The 16,276-nt window shown below is 38.2% G+C and overlaps 1 protein-coding gene across 4 annotated transcripts in view; it reads right to left on the reverse strand.

The window, feature by feature from the left end:
- Positions 1–437: 437 nt before the first annotated feature.
- LOC148851095 (serine/threonine protein phosphatase 2A 55 kDa regulatory subunit B beta isoform-like) overlaps positions 438–16,276 on the reverse strand; it is a 40,252-nt gene continuing 24,413 nt past the window's right edge. For 2 of the 4 annotated variants that reach the window (XM_088944777.1, XM_088944776.1), the window contains exons 8-14: positions 7,188–7,311; positions 6,942–7,065; positions 4,352–4,420; positions 4,181–4,272; positions 4,021–4,098; positions 3,854–3,921; positions 438–970 (exon numbers count right to left, since the gene is read on the reverse strand). In XM_088944777.1, the coding sequence (XP_088800903.1) occupies positions 840–970; positions 3,854–3,921; positions 4,021–4,098; positions 4,181–4,272; positions 4,352–4,420; positions 6,942–7,065; positions 7,188–7,311 (686 nt within the window). In that variant the 3' untranslated portion in view covers positions 438–839. Of the gene's footprint in view, positions 992–3,853; positions 3,922–4,020; positions 4,099–4,180; positions 4,273–4,351; positions 4,421–6,941; positions 7,066–7,187; positions 7,312–16,276 lie in introns of all 4 variants that reach the window. The other 2 variants (XM_088944775.1, XM_088944774.1) reach the window with 1 other exon arrangement.

The raw sequence follows: 16,276 nt of genomic DNA on the forward strand, positions 1-16,276 counted from the left end.
TAAAAAACAAATGACATCTTGTATTGAATAAAATGGCTAGAAAATTACTTCTATAGATTTGAAGACATGCCTCTATAGTATAGCCAACATATAACGTTTAAATCATTCTTAGTGTTACGTAATAATTTTGTGTTAGATGCTCACTTGTTTAATTCAAATATTATTGAATCAGATCATATCAGACAGCATTGGCCATTGGGATGGCTCCATGATCCATTTGCAGCCATAAGCAACAAGACCTGCACACTCGGTACTTTCACCAAATATATTCTTTAAATCCATGTTAATAGACGATGCTCCATTATAAATTGTATAAACATTTCTTCATTTTACAAAATTTTCACTTCAAGAAAATTGCATGGTTCATGGTTGTTGGTATGTGTTTTAAATAGCATCTTACAGTAACCAAATTGGGCAGAGAGAGAGAGAGAGAGAAGTGACACATCAAATTAGTGAATTTTCATTCCTCCACTAGATTTACAAAGCCAAACTGCCCACAACATCAGCTGTGTGAGATCTGCAAACAAGATATATATGAATTTACCAAAGCTTTTGAAATGAGAATCAATGAAAGTCCTGCTACCACAACATGCTCTTCCCCCATATTTCCCAGCGAAGAGACACATGGTACAACTTCTCTCCTGTTTAAGGTTAACATATTTGCAATAACACTTAACTGAACACCCCCTCCCAAAAAACAAAGATGAATAAAAAAGCACGGAAAGAATTTAACCTTTCTACAAAAAAGAATTAATTGAGCAAACTGATTTCATCTGATAATACAAGTTGAGTGATAATGGACCCCACTTCATCACTACAGTTGTTCAGTAGCCGGTCTTTCACCGGGGAACATCCTCGGCATAATACATGTAGAGGCTATTAGCAGCAGCACATGCAATAACATTAGAGGTTGGATGCCATGCTAAGTGGAGCAACTTGGCTGAGAAATCATACACTCCCCCATTTGCATCTGCATTCAAATTCTCAGCTCCTGAGAGGATACAATGTATGGGAGGATATGTCAAATTACTGGATGTGGGAAACATATATCAGAATGCGGTAAAGAATAACAAAATATAAGCCACATAAGGGTAGTTAATCAATCCCTAAAAATGGCCACAGGGGTTATAGCCATGGTCCTAGACACATGGCATTGTTGAACCAGGAGCTATGAAAATATTAACTTTGTTCTAGTCATCAAAAATAACTAAATCTGGGTCTAGCTGGTCCACATCCCTATTGACCATTTTTTTATTTCCAAGCAGGATTCAAGATTTTTATTTTGTGGATGGAAACAAATGTATGAGCTAACCACCCAATGGATTTTTCCTCGCAATTGCATAGGAATAGAACCGGCCATTTTGACAAACCCAACCTAGAAATTGCCAAATAATAATGAATATCAAAAAATGTTAAGATCTTTTTTGGATCAGGATCCAAAAATATTAAGATCCCGTAGTAGCAATCAGCAACTAGAACAAATTTCTGGCATATAACTAGGTAGGATGCCTTGTCTTCATGTATACCCATAAAAAGATGAATTCATCCTTATGGTCCAACAAACTAATACCTTATATTTCACAAGGTCATATTTTCTCTACGTGTGGCATAACTATACAGAGTTTCTCCGCCATTTGATGCACCCAACCTAATGACCTATATTGACCGACTGTAAAAGATTAAAAGTAAAGATCTATATCCTTTTCATTTGCATTCAAAAGTAAAAACCTATGCAATTCACATTCATTTGATGGGTTCCACGTACAGAATTCATATAAAAAATCTGAAGATGAGTATTTAGTATGATCTGGTTGGGTCACCCTCAGAGAAGATCTACTAGATTGATGAAATAATGAGCTCCATCACATGGCATGAATGGCAGACATATTTTTATCAGTGTTATAAGACTCGGACCAGATGCAAAAATGGAATGCTTACCAGGTCATGGGTCAAACGGTTTGACTGCCAGTCCAAATGGTTTGATTGTGAGTTGCATAAAAAACATATAATAATCGATTTTGTAAGTGACGGTTAGATGGCCAAAGTGTCGTTTTTTGATATAAATGACCAGGGTTCAAATCCTTTAACTTGCATTTTTTCAGAATATACATGTATTTAGTTTTTTTTATAATTGAAAAGAGATTTATTAATGATATATCAGAAATGTTACAAGCACCCCAAGTTTAGAAGAGCTCTAAATGATTGAGAGATTGAGCCTTTTGGACAGCTACTTCAGAAATTGTACAGCAAGCAAATCGATTTTAATTCAAAGGACAGAAGGGTGTGGTCTTCACCCAAGAGGATGAGCAAGATGTCCCTTGGCACGTAATCTGAAGTAAGTTTATCCCTTCAAAGGTGACTTTCTTTGTTTGGTCTTCCGATCTGAACAAGATTCTTGCAAAAACAACCTGACCAGGAGGGGAATGGCTATTGACTCACCTGTTTCTGTGTTGTGTAATGGAATAGAAGAATCAGCTGACCACCTGTTGCTGCATTGCAGTTTTACATACAACCAGTGTTTTAAAAGGCGTGGGAGGTGTATGCCGCCTCCAGGTGAGGTGCCCCCAAAATGCCGAGGCGTACGCCAGAGGCGCTGACACCTCTGAGGTGTACGCCTCAGGTGCAAGAGGCGTGCTCGACAAAACCCCCCCTTCAACTAGTGCTATGCATCTTCATTCTTCTTAATATAAAAAACTATTAAAAACAAAGAAAAATGAGATCCTCCTTCCTTTTCTTTCTCCTCCCCTTCCTCCTCCTTTCCTCCTCATCCCCCTCCTCTTAAGGAGGCTTTGGGAGGCTTACGCCTCTTATGTTCTGAACTACGCCTCACGCCTCTGCATTTTAAAACATTGCATACAACATATGGGTGAAAATCCTTAAATTTTTTCCATTAAAAGTTGCTGCCCTGAATCAATGGAAGCTTTTGTAAAAGGCTGGTGGACTCATGGTCTGAGTAAGAGAGGGAAAACTCTCTGGAAAATGGTCCCAGGAGAAGTTTTCTGGTCAATTTGGCAGGAAAGAAACTCAAGGCTCTTTCGAAGTAAAGGCTGTCAAGAAGAGGAAGTGTGGCAAAAAAATAATTGGGAAACTCCTATCCTGGTCATCTGCACATCTGTCGAGAAATAGTGTCCCCCGCCCTTAGTTCTCTCTTTCATTTTGAAAACCTTTTTGTAATGACAAATGGGATAGTGGTCTAATGTTTGTTTTGTATTCCCCAATGTATAGCCTCTGGTTGTACATGGGTATTTTTCTCTTTTTCTTAATGAATCAATACTTTACCACTTCTCAAAAATAAAAAAATAGTATATGTATTAAAAGAAGCAACAGTAAGCACTGAAAACAAGATGGGTTGTTGGTTTAATGCTGATGCACGTAATTAGGAGAACCCGGGTTTGAATCTTTTTACCACCATTTTAAAATTTGTAACATTTTAGTGGCCCAGGTGGGTTGTGAAAACTGGCTAGGTCATTGAAACCTGGCTGGTTTTCAACGATTCTACTGGGTTTTGACTGGTTCTACTGGTTTTTCAGAAAAATGAAAACCAGGGTTCTAAAAGGAATCCCTTCCTGTTACCAAGTTGACCGGCCTAACCGTCCAGTCTGGTCCAAGTCTTAAAACACTGATTTTTAAACCCTTTATAGCCCATATTGGGTCCATAAGTGAGTGATGCATCTAATCATATAGAAGGAAAATCTGAGGCAACTACTGAACCCTTCTTTCTCTTTGTGTCACATCACCTCTTTGGTATTATATTTAGTTTAACCAGGAGGAAATAACAAATTAGGCAAATCCAACTGTAACTCATCTAAGCATTTGAACTTCTATAAAACAAATCAGCCATGCCTTTACCAACCTCGTCTACGAGAGCGTGCCAGACTGGTGAATGATCTTGAAGACCTTGAAGGTGTCTGAACTTGACATCTAAAACACAGTAAAGAAGACACTTAAATTAGGTAAATCCAGGAATACTTATTAAGCCTTACAACAACAAATGGAAACCCAAAAAATTCTGGTTAGGACCTGGTAGGATTCTTGCTGGCCTCTAATGTTGTTGCCTCATTACTACCAGAAACACATCCAAAAACTCGAAACAAGTTGCTGCATTGCAGAACAACTTTCAGTAAACACCAACAAGTAGAGAATCAGATAAATATAAAAAAGAGAGGAGAGGAAACAAAACCTGTAAGAACCAGTGGCAACACGGAGACCATTGCCACTCAAGCAGCATTCAAATTTGTCAAATATGGAATCATTTTCATATAAATCGCATAGCTAGACAAGAACAAAATTAATAAGCAACTATTGGACCAAATAGCAATTGGTTTCAACGGCTTAAACTATGGAAACACACCTTAGGCCTCAGATACTCGTGCACCTGGAATGCTGCAACAGGACTAGATTCCATGTTTAAATCCCAAAGCTGGAACAACAACCAAGAAACCATCAGAGTTAACACAAAAACATTAAATAGCCTTTGGCATCAATGAATTGTCATTTAAATTGTAAAGGGTGCAAATCAAGATAATAAGTTAGGTAAATGCCCTTCAGACCTTATCTTTTTCACACAGAGGTAGAAATTTTACAACATTTAATGGAAGGCAGCATCTTGGCCTGAGGCAACAGGACCTATAATAGATGAGTTTCTGGGAACCTCTCAAGCCTTAACTTGCCACATGTTACATGTTTCAAGGATGTCTACCATGAATCAGTCCCAAGACATTGGTTACACAGAATCAGCATAACCAGATGATTGATAAGCATCTGAAGTTCTTAACATGAAGCTACTTATAACATCAAATTAAACTTTGTCACATCATCCCACTAAATACAGAATACACATCACAGTTATGATCATCTGTAGGATATATTTTTTATCCCAAGCAATCTCCTAGGCTGGATTAGTGCGTTAAATCCTCCAAAGTCAAGAAACATAGTCACAGTGACCTCAGGCTGTTGCACCAGTTCAGTAGCTCCAGATCCAAAATATTGCTTATGGAGAATGGTGTGAGAGAATCATTGAAAAGGGCAAGTATGGTTGTCCAAGATTATGCTCTTACAATCTATCTTTTTTCAAATGACTAAACTACCACTATACTTCAGAAAAATCAAATGTTATCAAATATGCACACACATGCAGGCATGCACGCCCGTTGCGATGTACACACCATGAAAGTGCTCCTTGATGATATGTAGTAGAAAATTTGCATTGTCTAACAACCCTAACCATCTGACTTTCTCACTTCTAGGTACCTACATTCTTTTTTATTTTTTGATAAATAAATTGATTTATTAATGTAATAAGTAGAATGCTGATACAAGTTTTTCTTAGATAGGCGCGAGCTGCGTACTCTCCTTAGCAAGAACAAGAACAAGAACAAATTACAATTGTGCCCAGTACAAATGATCCCTTGTTGCCCCTCCCTTGGCTAAATAATCTGCCATAGCATTAGTTGTTCTCCTGACCCATTGTATTCTTACAGCCATAGCATTAGGTACCTACATTCTTTAGACATGTATATCTTAGTTCTGAAACTAACAAGGAGCTGGTGCCGTCATGGCTCAGGAATGGCCAAGGCCAACCAAATTGGTTTGCACTAATTATCTACAACTAATATATCTTGGCACAACAGGGAAGGTGTGGACATAGAAATGTGCCTGTGTGCATACACAAGCACATACCGGTGTACCGCATAACAAACTATGATACCTAGATACCCAAAAGGGTACCAATATCATGTCAGATCAATTTTTAGTGTAAATTCCATATCCTACACCATATCTAGCTGTATCTTGGCCATATATGGGTAATAATAGCAAGGTAAAGTTGCAATTACCAGAAACCACAATCTGTGGGCTTGTGTCTATGTCAGTTTTGCATGGACACAGACATCGGAATCATAACATGTGTCCAAGAGTCTGACTTGGCAAAATAAGAAAACATGGACTAGTGGGCACATTAATAGAAAATCATATACTATTAAACTAGTTCATTATTTGTTAATTCTAACATTAAATACTTACGAAAATGGGTCTAAAACATTACCTTTGGGGGCGTTCGTTTTCTGGATTTTGAGAGGGGAGAAGTTGCTCAATGGGATTTTGGTTCCCATTGACCAACAAACCCATGTTCTTTTTTTAGATTTATGTAGGGACCAAGGAAAGTTTATTTTCATGGGTATCACTTACCCGGGAGTGATACCCATCTCCCAGGTGGGTAAGTAACTTCCCACCTGGTGGGAAAGTTGCCAACACTTGGATGGGACAAAATTGCCCCTTTTAATAATGGATTTTTATGGTTAAAATGGTCCTTGTCTTATTTACCTGGGAAATAAAAGAACATGGGTAAATGCATTTGCCCGAATAAGTGTTTCCTGGGAACCACTTACCCAGGTAAGTAACTTACCGAAAAGCAAACAGGGCCTTGTTATTAAGCAATGTTAAATATGAAAAGTAGCATTCTTCTTGTGCATTAGCTGTTCATTTATGCCAAATAAGGTAGGGTATAAAAAGGAAATGCTATGTAGAAGTGTCCCTTAAGAATCCATGGAATATCAGGATCTGACATGTGTTTGGTATGGACGCATCGCTCATTTAGAAGAGTCCATGCAACACTGGTCTGTGTGTGTGTGTGTGTGTCTGAGAGAGAGAGAGAGAGAGAGCACGTTTGAACATAATCTTTTGGACAACAGCTCATCCAGGAGCATATTATGAACTCATATTGTGTCATTTTGCAATAGTCGTGGACATAATTGCTAATAATAGTCTTATATTCCCAAAGAATTTAGACAGAATTCACATTCTTGGATAGCCGGGAACCTTTTTGTCATATCAATGAAGTTCATTTCACTGTTGCCCATACAAAAAGAAGTTGGACAGAATTTCAAATATACAAATATATCCTTTACACAAACCATCAGCAAGGACTGAAAATAAGCACCAACCTTTAGGGTCATGTAATCACGACTCAATATATGTCTTCCATCCTTCCCAAACTTGATATCTGATATTGAAGAAATAATCTCTGTGAAAAATGAACGTGAACCAGGTGTCTCACGCTCCTCAAACCTAAAAAAACAACTTAAATAGCTCTTTCACTTAAACACATGGCAAGGCTTAAGGAATGTAAATACAGAAGAATTCATCAATTAAAAGGCTTGAGAACTATATTAGTAAGGAAACATTCTTACAGTTTGGCATGTGTGTCACACAAAGCTGATTGCCTCATGTCAATAAGGCGTATTGTGCCCTTTGAGCTACTGTATGCTAATGTATTGCAATGTGTAGGATGGAATTCGGCAGAAGTTATAACCTCTGCAAAACAACAGATAATATTACTGCATTCATAAGACAGTCTTAAGTGGTTAAAGATGCAATGACACTGGCAGGTATGTCAGAGTCAATTATGAATTCTTGGACATAGGCACTCATAGAGGCCCAACAAGCCTTTTTTTTTTGAGAGAGAGAGAGAAGGTAAAGTATAGTTTCATTAATAATAAACAAAAACATGTACAACAAGCTGCTGTACACAGGGATTTTACAATCACTGTCCATGCAGTCCTATCTTAATTAGAATAAAACAACATAAATCATTCTTCTATGGAAGAGAAGATGAAGAAGAAGATGGCAGCAATAAGGGTTCAGAGTAAGAGAGTTTCGAACCTTAATCTCTACTCTTACACCCCTAACACAATTTTATTAAGTTAAACTTTGATAATTTACAAAAAGGCCCTTAGTTGGGCAAGAAATTAAAAGAACATAACATAGAAAGAATAGGCCCAGAATAAGGCCCATTACAGCAAAGAACAAAAAAGATAAAAAAGGATAAACAGCCTATGGGCCATTCGGCCCATCTTCCCTACACTCCCCCTCAAGCTGAGCATAAATGTCAATCATGCCAAGCTTGCCAGTATCATGCTGAAGTTTAGCCTTGGGAATGCCCTTGGTGAGGAAATCTGCTAACTATCCTTCAGAGGTGATGAAAGGTAGACATACTTCACCAGAAGCCACTCTTTCTCAAATGAAGTGTTTGTCAACTTCAATATGTTTAGTTTTGTCACATTGTACTAGGTTGTGAGCAATGTTGATGGCAGCCTGACTATCACAGTATAACATCATTGGCTTATCATTATCAATCCCCAGTTCCTCCATCAATGATTTTTACCACAATAGTTCAGAAACTCCATGTGCCATGGCTTTGTATTCTGCTTCTGCTGAAAATCGAGCAATAACAGATTGTTTATTGCTGGAGAGACAATATTACCTGCCACCAAGCTGCAGTACCCAGAAGTAGATCTTCTGTCATCAATGTTTCCAGCTCAGTCAACATCTGTATAGGCTTCAAGTTTCATATGGCCATGCTTGGCAAACAGAATTCCCTTTCTAGGGGAGCCCTTCAAATGACACAGAATTCGCTCTACTACTGCCATATAAGTATCTCGGGGAGAATGCATGAATTGACTGATGCAACTGATAGCATATGCAATGTCTGGCCAAGTCATGCATAGATAAAGAAGTTTTCCAAGGAGTCTCTGGAAGATTCTTTTGTCTTCTAACAATATTCCATCTGAAGCAGAGAGTTTATGACTCAAATCAATAGGAGTAGCAACTGGTCTAGCACTCATCTTCCTTATTTCAGAGAGCAAATCAAGAACATACCTCCTCTGAGAGATAAGAATCTCATCCTTAGATCTAGCAACTTCTATGCCAAGGAAGTATCTCAATTCCCCCAGATCTTTGATCTCAAACTCTGTATGAAGAAAATATTTGAGATCATTAATTCCTGAAACATCATTACTAGTCACAGCAATATCATCAACATACACAATCAGGTAAACTGCCAGGAATCCTCTCCTCTTCACAAAGATAGTATGATCAGACTATGTCTGTACATAGCCAAAATTAACAAATGCAGCCCTAAACCTTTCAAACCATGCTCTAGGGGACTGTTTTAGTTCATAAAGAGATCTCTTCAGCTTGCATACATTTATTTTCATATCTGTTTCATACATCCCCGGAGGAAGAGACATATAAACCTCCTCATGTAATTCTCCATTCAGAAATGCATTCTTTACATCCAGTTGATAAAGTGGCCAGTCTGAGTGAGCAGCCAAAGATATAAGAACTCTCACAGAAGTCATCTTGGCAACAGGAGCAAAGGTCTCCAGATAATCAATCCCATATGTCTATGCATAACCTTTTGCAACCAGCCTAGCCTTGTACCTCTCAATGGTGCCATCAACATGATATTTGATAGTAAAGATCCACTTACAGTCAACTGGATCCTTCCCTTCAAGCAAATCAACCACTTCCCAAGTGTCATTCTTATGTAGGGCATCAATTTCGGATCTCATAGAATCTCTCCATTTTGGAATATTAAGAGCTTCTGACACAGACCTGGGAATTGGGTTAGAGGCAACAGAAGAAAGGTAGGCAAAATTTGAAGGATAAAGCAAACTATAAGAAAGTTGTTTGGAAATGCAATGTGCAGTACACTTCCTTTTTCCTTTCCTAATAGCAATGGGGATATCAAGGTCTGGGAAGGATGGCTCCAAAGGGGCTAAAATAGTACATGTTGTCTCATCTATAACTGGAAGTGCATGAGGCTCATGTGTTGTAGGGGAAACAACCTGCTCATTTCTGGATCTTTGCCTTTGATACATCCTAGGATTAAAAAGAGGATGAGGAGGTAAAGGGGGAGGAACACTGGGGTAGGAAGAGTGGAATGATTGATCCTCCCTTGGTTCATTTGAAGGAGGAAGAGACTCAATAAAAGACTCAACTGGGACAGGAAGAGGAAAAGCAAAGACCTGTGACAAATCCTCCCCTTTTGGACAATGTCCCTCCATAGAGGAACCATAAAAGGAAGAAAGCTCATCAAAGGTGACATCCATTGTGACATATCGAGTACCAGTCTTTGGATCAAAGCAACAGTAACCCTTCTGTGTGGGGGAATAACCAAGGAAGATACACTTGTGGGCTTTTGGCTCAAATTTGTCTTTGGACACTAGGGACATGTACATAACAGGTGCAGCCAAAGACATGAAGAGGAATAGAAAAAAGCTCCTTGTCCGGATGAAGGATACTGAAAACCCAAAACCCTGGATGACATACGGTTTATAAGGTAGGTAGCAGTGAGAACAGCATCACCCCAAAACTTTGTAGGAACATGTGAGGCAAACAGGATACTTCTTGCAACTTCAACAATGTCTATTTTTTTCTTTCAGCAACTCCATTCTGTTCTGGGTCCTAACACAGGAGCTTTGATGAATAACCCCTAAGTCAGTGAGATAGTAGGACAAGTTCTTCTCAAAATATTCTTTTGCATTGTCAAATCTGAAAATTTTAATCCTGGCATCAAACTGGGTTATGACAAATTCATGAAATTGCCTCACAAGTCTGGGAACTTCATCACGAGATTTCATTAGGAATATCCAAGTAAACCGAGAAAAGTCATCAATGAACAAGATAAAATATTTATAGCCACCCATAGAGGGTAAGTGGTAAGGCCCCCACACATCAGAGCGCACAATATTAGAAAGGAGAAGATCTTTTATTACTCAAGGGATAACTGTTTCTACAATGCTTTGACAGTTCACAAGACTCACAATGAAGACTGGACAAACTAATTCCTTTGAACAGTTTAGGGAATAAATGACTCGATGCAGAAAAAGAAAGATGACCCAAACGAAAATGATATAACATGATTCGACTGATAGACTCTGTAGATATAGACCCAAAAGTAGTTTTTCCAAGTTGTTCAGGGCATTGTCCTGGAGTATCAAGCAGGTATATTCCATTCGCCTCACGGTCACTCCCAATCACCTTCTGAGACTCCAGATCCTGAAAAACACGGTAAGAAGGGAAGAATGTTACACAACAATTTAATTACTTAGTTAGACTACTTACAGATAACAAGTTTGTATTTAGTCTAGGTACATGAAGAGCAGAAGGAATTATCAAGGAATCTGTAGCCTTGATGGTTCCCTTGTCGGAGATAGAAGCAAGAGAACCATCGGTTAGGGTGATTTTGTCACGTCCAGGAAGTAAACCATATGAAACAAACAAGGTAGAAAGGTTGGTCATATGATCAGAAGCACCTTAATCAATAATCCAAGGGATCCTACGATTACCTGAAATGGTTGCATGATTGGCAGAAGCCCGTATACCTGAATGAGCAAAGGCAGAAGAGGTTGAATTTTCTGAAGGGTTGGAAGAAGAAGTCACACCCTCTAGGTGATTGGTCATCCTCCCAAATTTCTCATATTCTGCTTTCATGGCTGCTAACCGTGCACTAGATGTCATCTCTTCAGTATGGTACTTGTCACTATCTGGACCAGCAGCAACATTAGCACCCCCTGCCCTTTTATTATCATGCTTCTTCTGAAACCGAAGAGGTAGACTCAGGATGTAATTTCTGGCACTTGTCTTTAGTGTGTTTTGGCCTTTTACAATACTCACAAACAACCTCTTTCTTCCCTGAGCCACTTGGAGTTCCTGCAACCCCTTTGGGTTTCACTCCCATATTAGCAAAGTGATCATTTAGACCAGCCCTTTGAACCTAGACGATCCTTTTACTCTCTTCACTATTTACCAAGGCATATGCTTGTGACAGTGAGACACTATCCTTGGATAAAATATTTTGTTTTGTAATATCATACTCTGGGTTTAGTCCAGTTAACAACTCAAACACCCTGTTTCTCTCAACTAGTTTTCTGTAGGTCTCTACATCATTAGTGGTGTCCCAAGTTATAGCTTTTATCAAATCTATTTCTTGCCACAAAGACTTCCGTGTTGAGAAGTATACAGCTAAAGGTTTCTCCCCCTGTCTTAAATTCTTCACATCACTTCTCAACTTGTAAGCTCTAGCCACATTTAATTTTTGGGAATAGGTTTCAGCAACACTATCCTAGATTTCCTTTGTTGAATTCATCCACAAATAGTGCTGACTAATCTGTGGTTGCATTGAGTTCACAAGCCACCCAATAACAGTATAATTTTCTTGCATCCACTTCTCATAAGATGGATCATCTTCTGAGGGAGCCTTTTTACTCCCAGAGATAAAACCCCACTTTCCACTACTACAAATATGAATATTTACCGATTGTGACCATTCTAGATAATTAGTTCCATCCAGCTTGACTGTGGCCACAGTCAATAAAGAGTCAACAGAGGCTCCCGGACCCTGCCTGGATTCAGCAGCATTCTTGTTTTCAATCTCTGAGGAGTTCATCTCTTTAAACACTTCAAAAAGATTTCAACCAACTTCAAAAGACACCAAATGAAGATGGAACAAGGACTGTGTTAAGCCTACCTCTATGCAGTAGTACCACAAATTTGAGTCACACCCGGAAGCTGGGAGAAACAGAAAAAGGAGCCGCACCTTGTAGACTACACAAAACACCAACCAACTTGGTTCGGTCTTCAAGAAAGAAAATCAGAAAGCCTCCAAACACTAAGCACCCAGTCCAAACACCCTACGGAGCCCGCAAACAGATTTCTCCAAAAAATTAGGGTTTCGGGTAGTACACTTGAATCATCCAAGGAGACGACACAATCAATCCTCTTCTCTCCAGAAACCACTAACAATTGGGCAAAACAGAGTCTGTTTAACAGTCTGTACGATTCAGTTCTCCATACACACTGTGTATGGGAAAAAAAGGGGGGTGAAAAGGGGAAAAGAGAGCCTGCTCTGATACCAAGAAGAAAAACAGTCTTTTGAGAATAAAGGATTGTTTAGAACATATGCAAAAATCATAATAAAACAACAGAAATCATTCTTCTATGGAAGAGAATATGAGGAAGAAGATGGCGGCAATAAGGGTTCAGAGTAAGAGAATTTCGAACCTTAATCTCTACTCTTACACCCGTAACACAATTTTATTAAGGTAAACTTTGATAATTTACAAAGAGGCCCTTAGTTGGGCAAGAAATTAAAAGAACATAACATAGAAAGAATAGGCCCAGAATAAGGCCCCTTACAGCAAAGAACATAAAAGATAAAAAAGGATAAACAGCCTATGGGCCATTCGGCCCATCTTCTCCACACTCTACTGCCAAACGCACCAAAAACCGTTGGAGTGATGTTCCATGCATTTCCCTTCTTAGTTCGACCTCCAACTCTCCAACTTTTATAAAACCCACCACCAATTCTGGATTACAAGTTTACACCTCAAACAAATTCCATATCTTTGACCAAATCTCAAAAGAAAATTTGCAATTTGGAGTCCAGTGGCATACCCTTCCTTACTAGTGTTATCCCTAGTAGAATTCTGTCAAATAGGTAGACCAAACAAAAACGACTATCTTTGAGGGCACATTCTTACACCAAACAATGTTTACTGGAATGTCCTGATCCTCTGACCTGGAAATAAAATTGTAAAAGGACTTGACTGAGAAATTTCCAAATTTATCCTGCTCCCAAGCATAGTTTACAAGGTGTCGAGGTGAGGCTAGGTAATAGGAGGTGCCTTGTTGTCTAGTTGTCTAGGCATTTCCTGGGCAATGGGATTTTTTGAATAAAAACCATGAATCCTAGGGTAACTCCCTACATTCCATAACAAGCAGTAACCATCTTTCATTATTAATTGTCTATAATCTTCATAAAAAATGTACAAACTTCATTTAAAACATAGAAAATCAACATACCCATGAAAAAAAAATGGAAGAAAGAAGAGAGATTTCAGAAAACCTAGGAAAAGAAAAGAAAACAATGGAAGAAAATCAATATGTGTTGATTGGACAAAGTTTTTAGTTCTTCCATGCTAATTAGTTCAGATTTTGAAGCCTGTGAAGGTTTACAATATACATCTTGATTGAACCCTAACAAATAATAAAAATAATAAAAAGAAACTAGTATTTTAACACAAACTGAATAACTTAGTTTAAGAATGCCTTTTTTATTATTATAATCTTAGAAAGTTAAGAATACAAAAGTATCCAAGAGCACCATGTAAAAAAAAATTAACGATTAAGTGAGGCATTAACACAAACTGAATAACTTAGTTTAAGAATGCATTTTTTATTATTATAACCTTAGAAAGTTAAGAATACAAAAGTATCCAAGAGCACCATGTAAAAAAAATTAACGATTAAGTGAGGCATCCCTCCATGAGTATCTTATCACCAAGGCATCACTCTATATGTTATTGGGTTGTTCTTGTATCATTTGGTGTAGCAAAAGCAGGCATGCGTTTATTGGGTTATTCGGTTTTTCATTTGATTGATAGCAGCACATTTGTGTTTTATTAGATGGTCACAAGAAATTTGTGACTATGTGAACTTATGGGGTAGCAACAACAAGCATATGAAAATGTTGTGATGACCACTTTCATATGATAGCATGTATCACTTGGGGTGACAACAACAAGCACGCCCTCACTAGGTAATTTCATCTTTCATTTGATTGATAGAAAGTCTATGTTTTATTGGAGGGTTGCAAAAAAGTGTTGTGACCACGTGGCCCAATTGAAACTAAATCACCTTGGCATGCCTCACAAGGTGATTTGATTTTAAATTTGAAAATTAGCATATTTCATGACTTATTAGATGATCATAGAAGTGTTATGACCACGTGAACTCATCAAAATCAAATCACCCGAGCATGCACTCACCGGGTGATCTGATCTTTTTCTTTTGCTTAATAGCATGTTAGTATTTTATTGGAAGGTCACAAGAAAGTATTGTGACCATGTAGCAAAATTGGGGAGGTAGAAGCAGTTGAAGCTGAGATTTAGGCCCTGTTGGTGTGTCTGCAGACTTTGTTGTTTTTGAACCTCTCTTTAGTGGTGGTGGAAGATGATTCTAGAATTGTCATCAGTTGGATGAAGAATTTGTGAGATGGGCCTTGGAGATCCACTCACCAACTTAATGAAACCTAGGAAATCTTGTCTTGGGTAAATTGTTAGTTAAGGTGGATTCTAGAGATATGAACAATGTAGTGGATTCCCTTGCTAAATCTAGGGTGGGCCAAGGACTTTTTGTAAAAGTGATTCAATTTTTTTTAATAATATCACACTTCATTAATTTCATTAAAACTTTGCAATGATAATTACAAAGAGGAAGACAAACATTCTTATCTTCCAGCTATACCTTGAGCCCCAAAAGAAGGAAAAAAAGAGAAAGATAAGAAGATATAGAAAAATAATTACAATTGTGCCCAAAACATTGACTACCTCTCCACCCCTTGTTTAGCCTAACCCATCAACAAAAGAGTTAGCTGATCTTTTAACCCAGTTAATTTTAACCTCAATTCCTCGAGCCAACCATCTAAATTTCCTCATATTGTTGCAATTCCATAAGCCACTATAGTCTTTATTTAACCACCCAACCACCACCTCTGAGTCCCCTTCAATTATAAGTTTTCTGATATTCATCTCCCTAGCTTTCTGGATTCCTTCCATAAACGCATGGATCTCGGCTCGGAGAGAATCACACACTCCAATTGGGCCTGAGAACATGGCAGAAACAACCCCATTCTCATCCCTGAAGAGTGACTCAATTTTACAGATGTAAATGATTGGGAGAGTCTCTCTTGTCTTTTGGTTGTTCTAGTGGGGTGTAAAGGCATGCACTCATTGGACTCTTTGAATTTTCATTTGATTGTTAGCATGTCTATGTTCTATTGTAGGGTTGCAATAAAGTGTTGTGACCATGTGAACTCATCGAAAACAAATCACTCAGGCATGCACTCATTGGGTGATTTAGTTTTTAATTTGATTGGTAGAATGCTTGTATTTCATTGGAGGGTTGCATGAAAGTGTTGTGGTCGTTGAACTCATCGTCCAAAAAACCTACACAAAGATACCGAAGTCGAGTAGAAGAGAAAAGCTTTGACCCCTTAAAATTAGGCTGGAAAAACAACAAAAAATGTAACTTCCAACTTTTCAATATTATAAAAATGTCTAACAGGACTTTCTAACTAGTTTGAACTTTTAAGATAATTAAATATATCCTTTTTTTAAGATAAATAAAAAAGAAAAGCCATTAATTAAAAAAAAAAAGAGTACAATGAGAATATGATAAGAAATCACAAACAACCCTCCTGAGAAGGTAACCTCTAGCACCAAGAAAGTCCATTCTTGGCCACTTAAAAATAGGAGTCGAAAAAGCAAGGAGAGCCTTGCCACTTGTTCAAATACAGTTCAACAGCCAGCACCTTGCGGACCCACGCATGCGTCCATTGCAGAAAGTCCAAGCTCCACCCCTTCTTTTGAGACATACGGTTCTGAAGGCACAGAGGTTTCAAGCCCTTATGTTTTAGAGGCCGAATCAGATCCAA

Source organism: Nelumbo lutea, chromosome 5 (assembly GCF_056320005.1).
Source record: "Nelumbo lutea isolate HS-2025 chromosome 5, American lotus-T2T, whole genome shotgun sequence".
Classification (NCBI taxonomy): Eukaryota; Viridiplantae; Streptophyta; class Magnoliopsida; order Proteales; family Nelumbonaceae; genus Nelumbo; species Nelumbo lutea.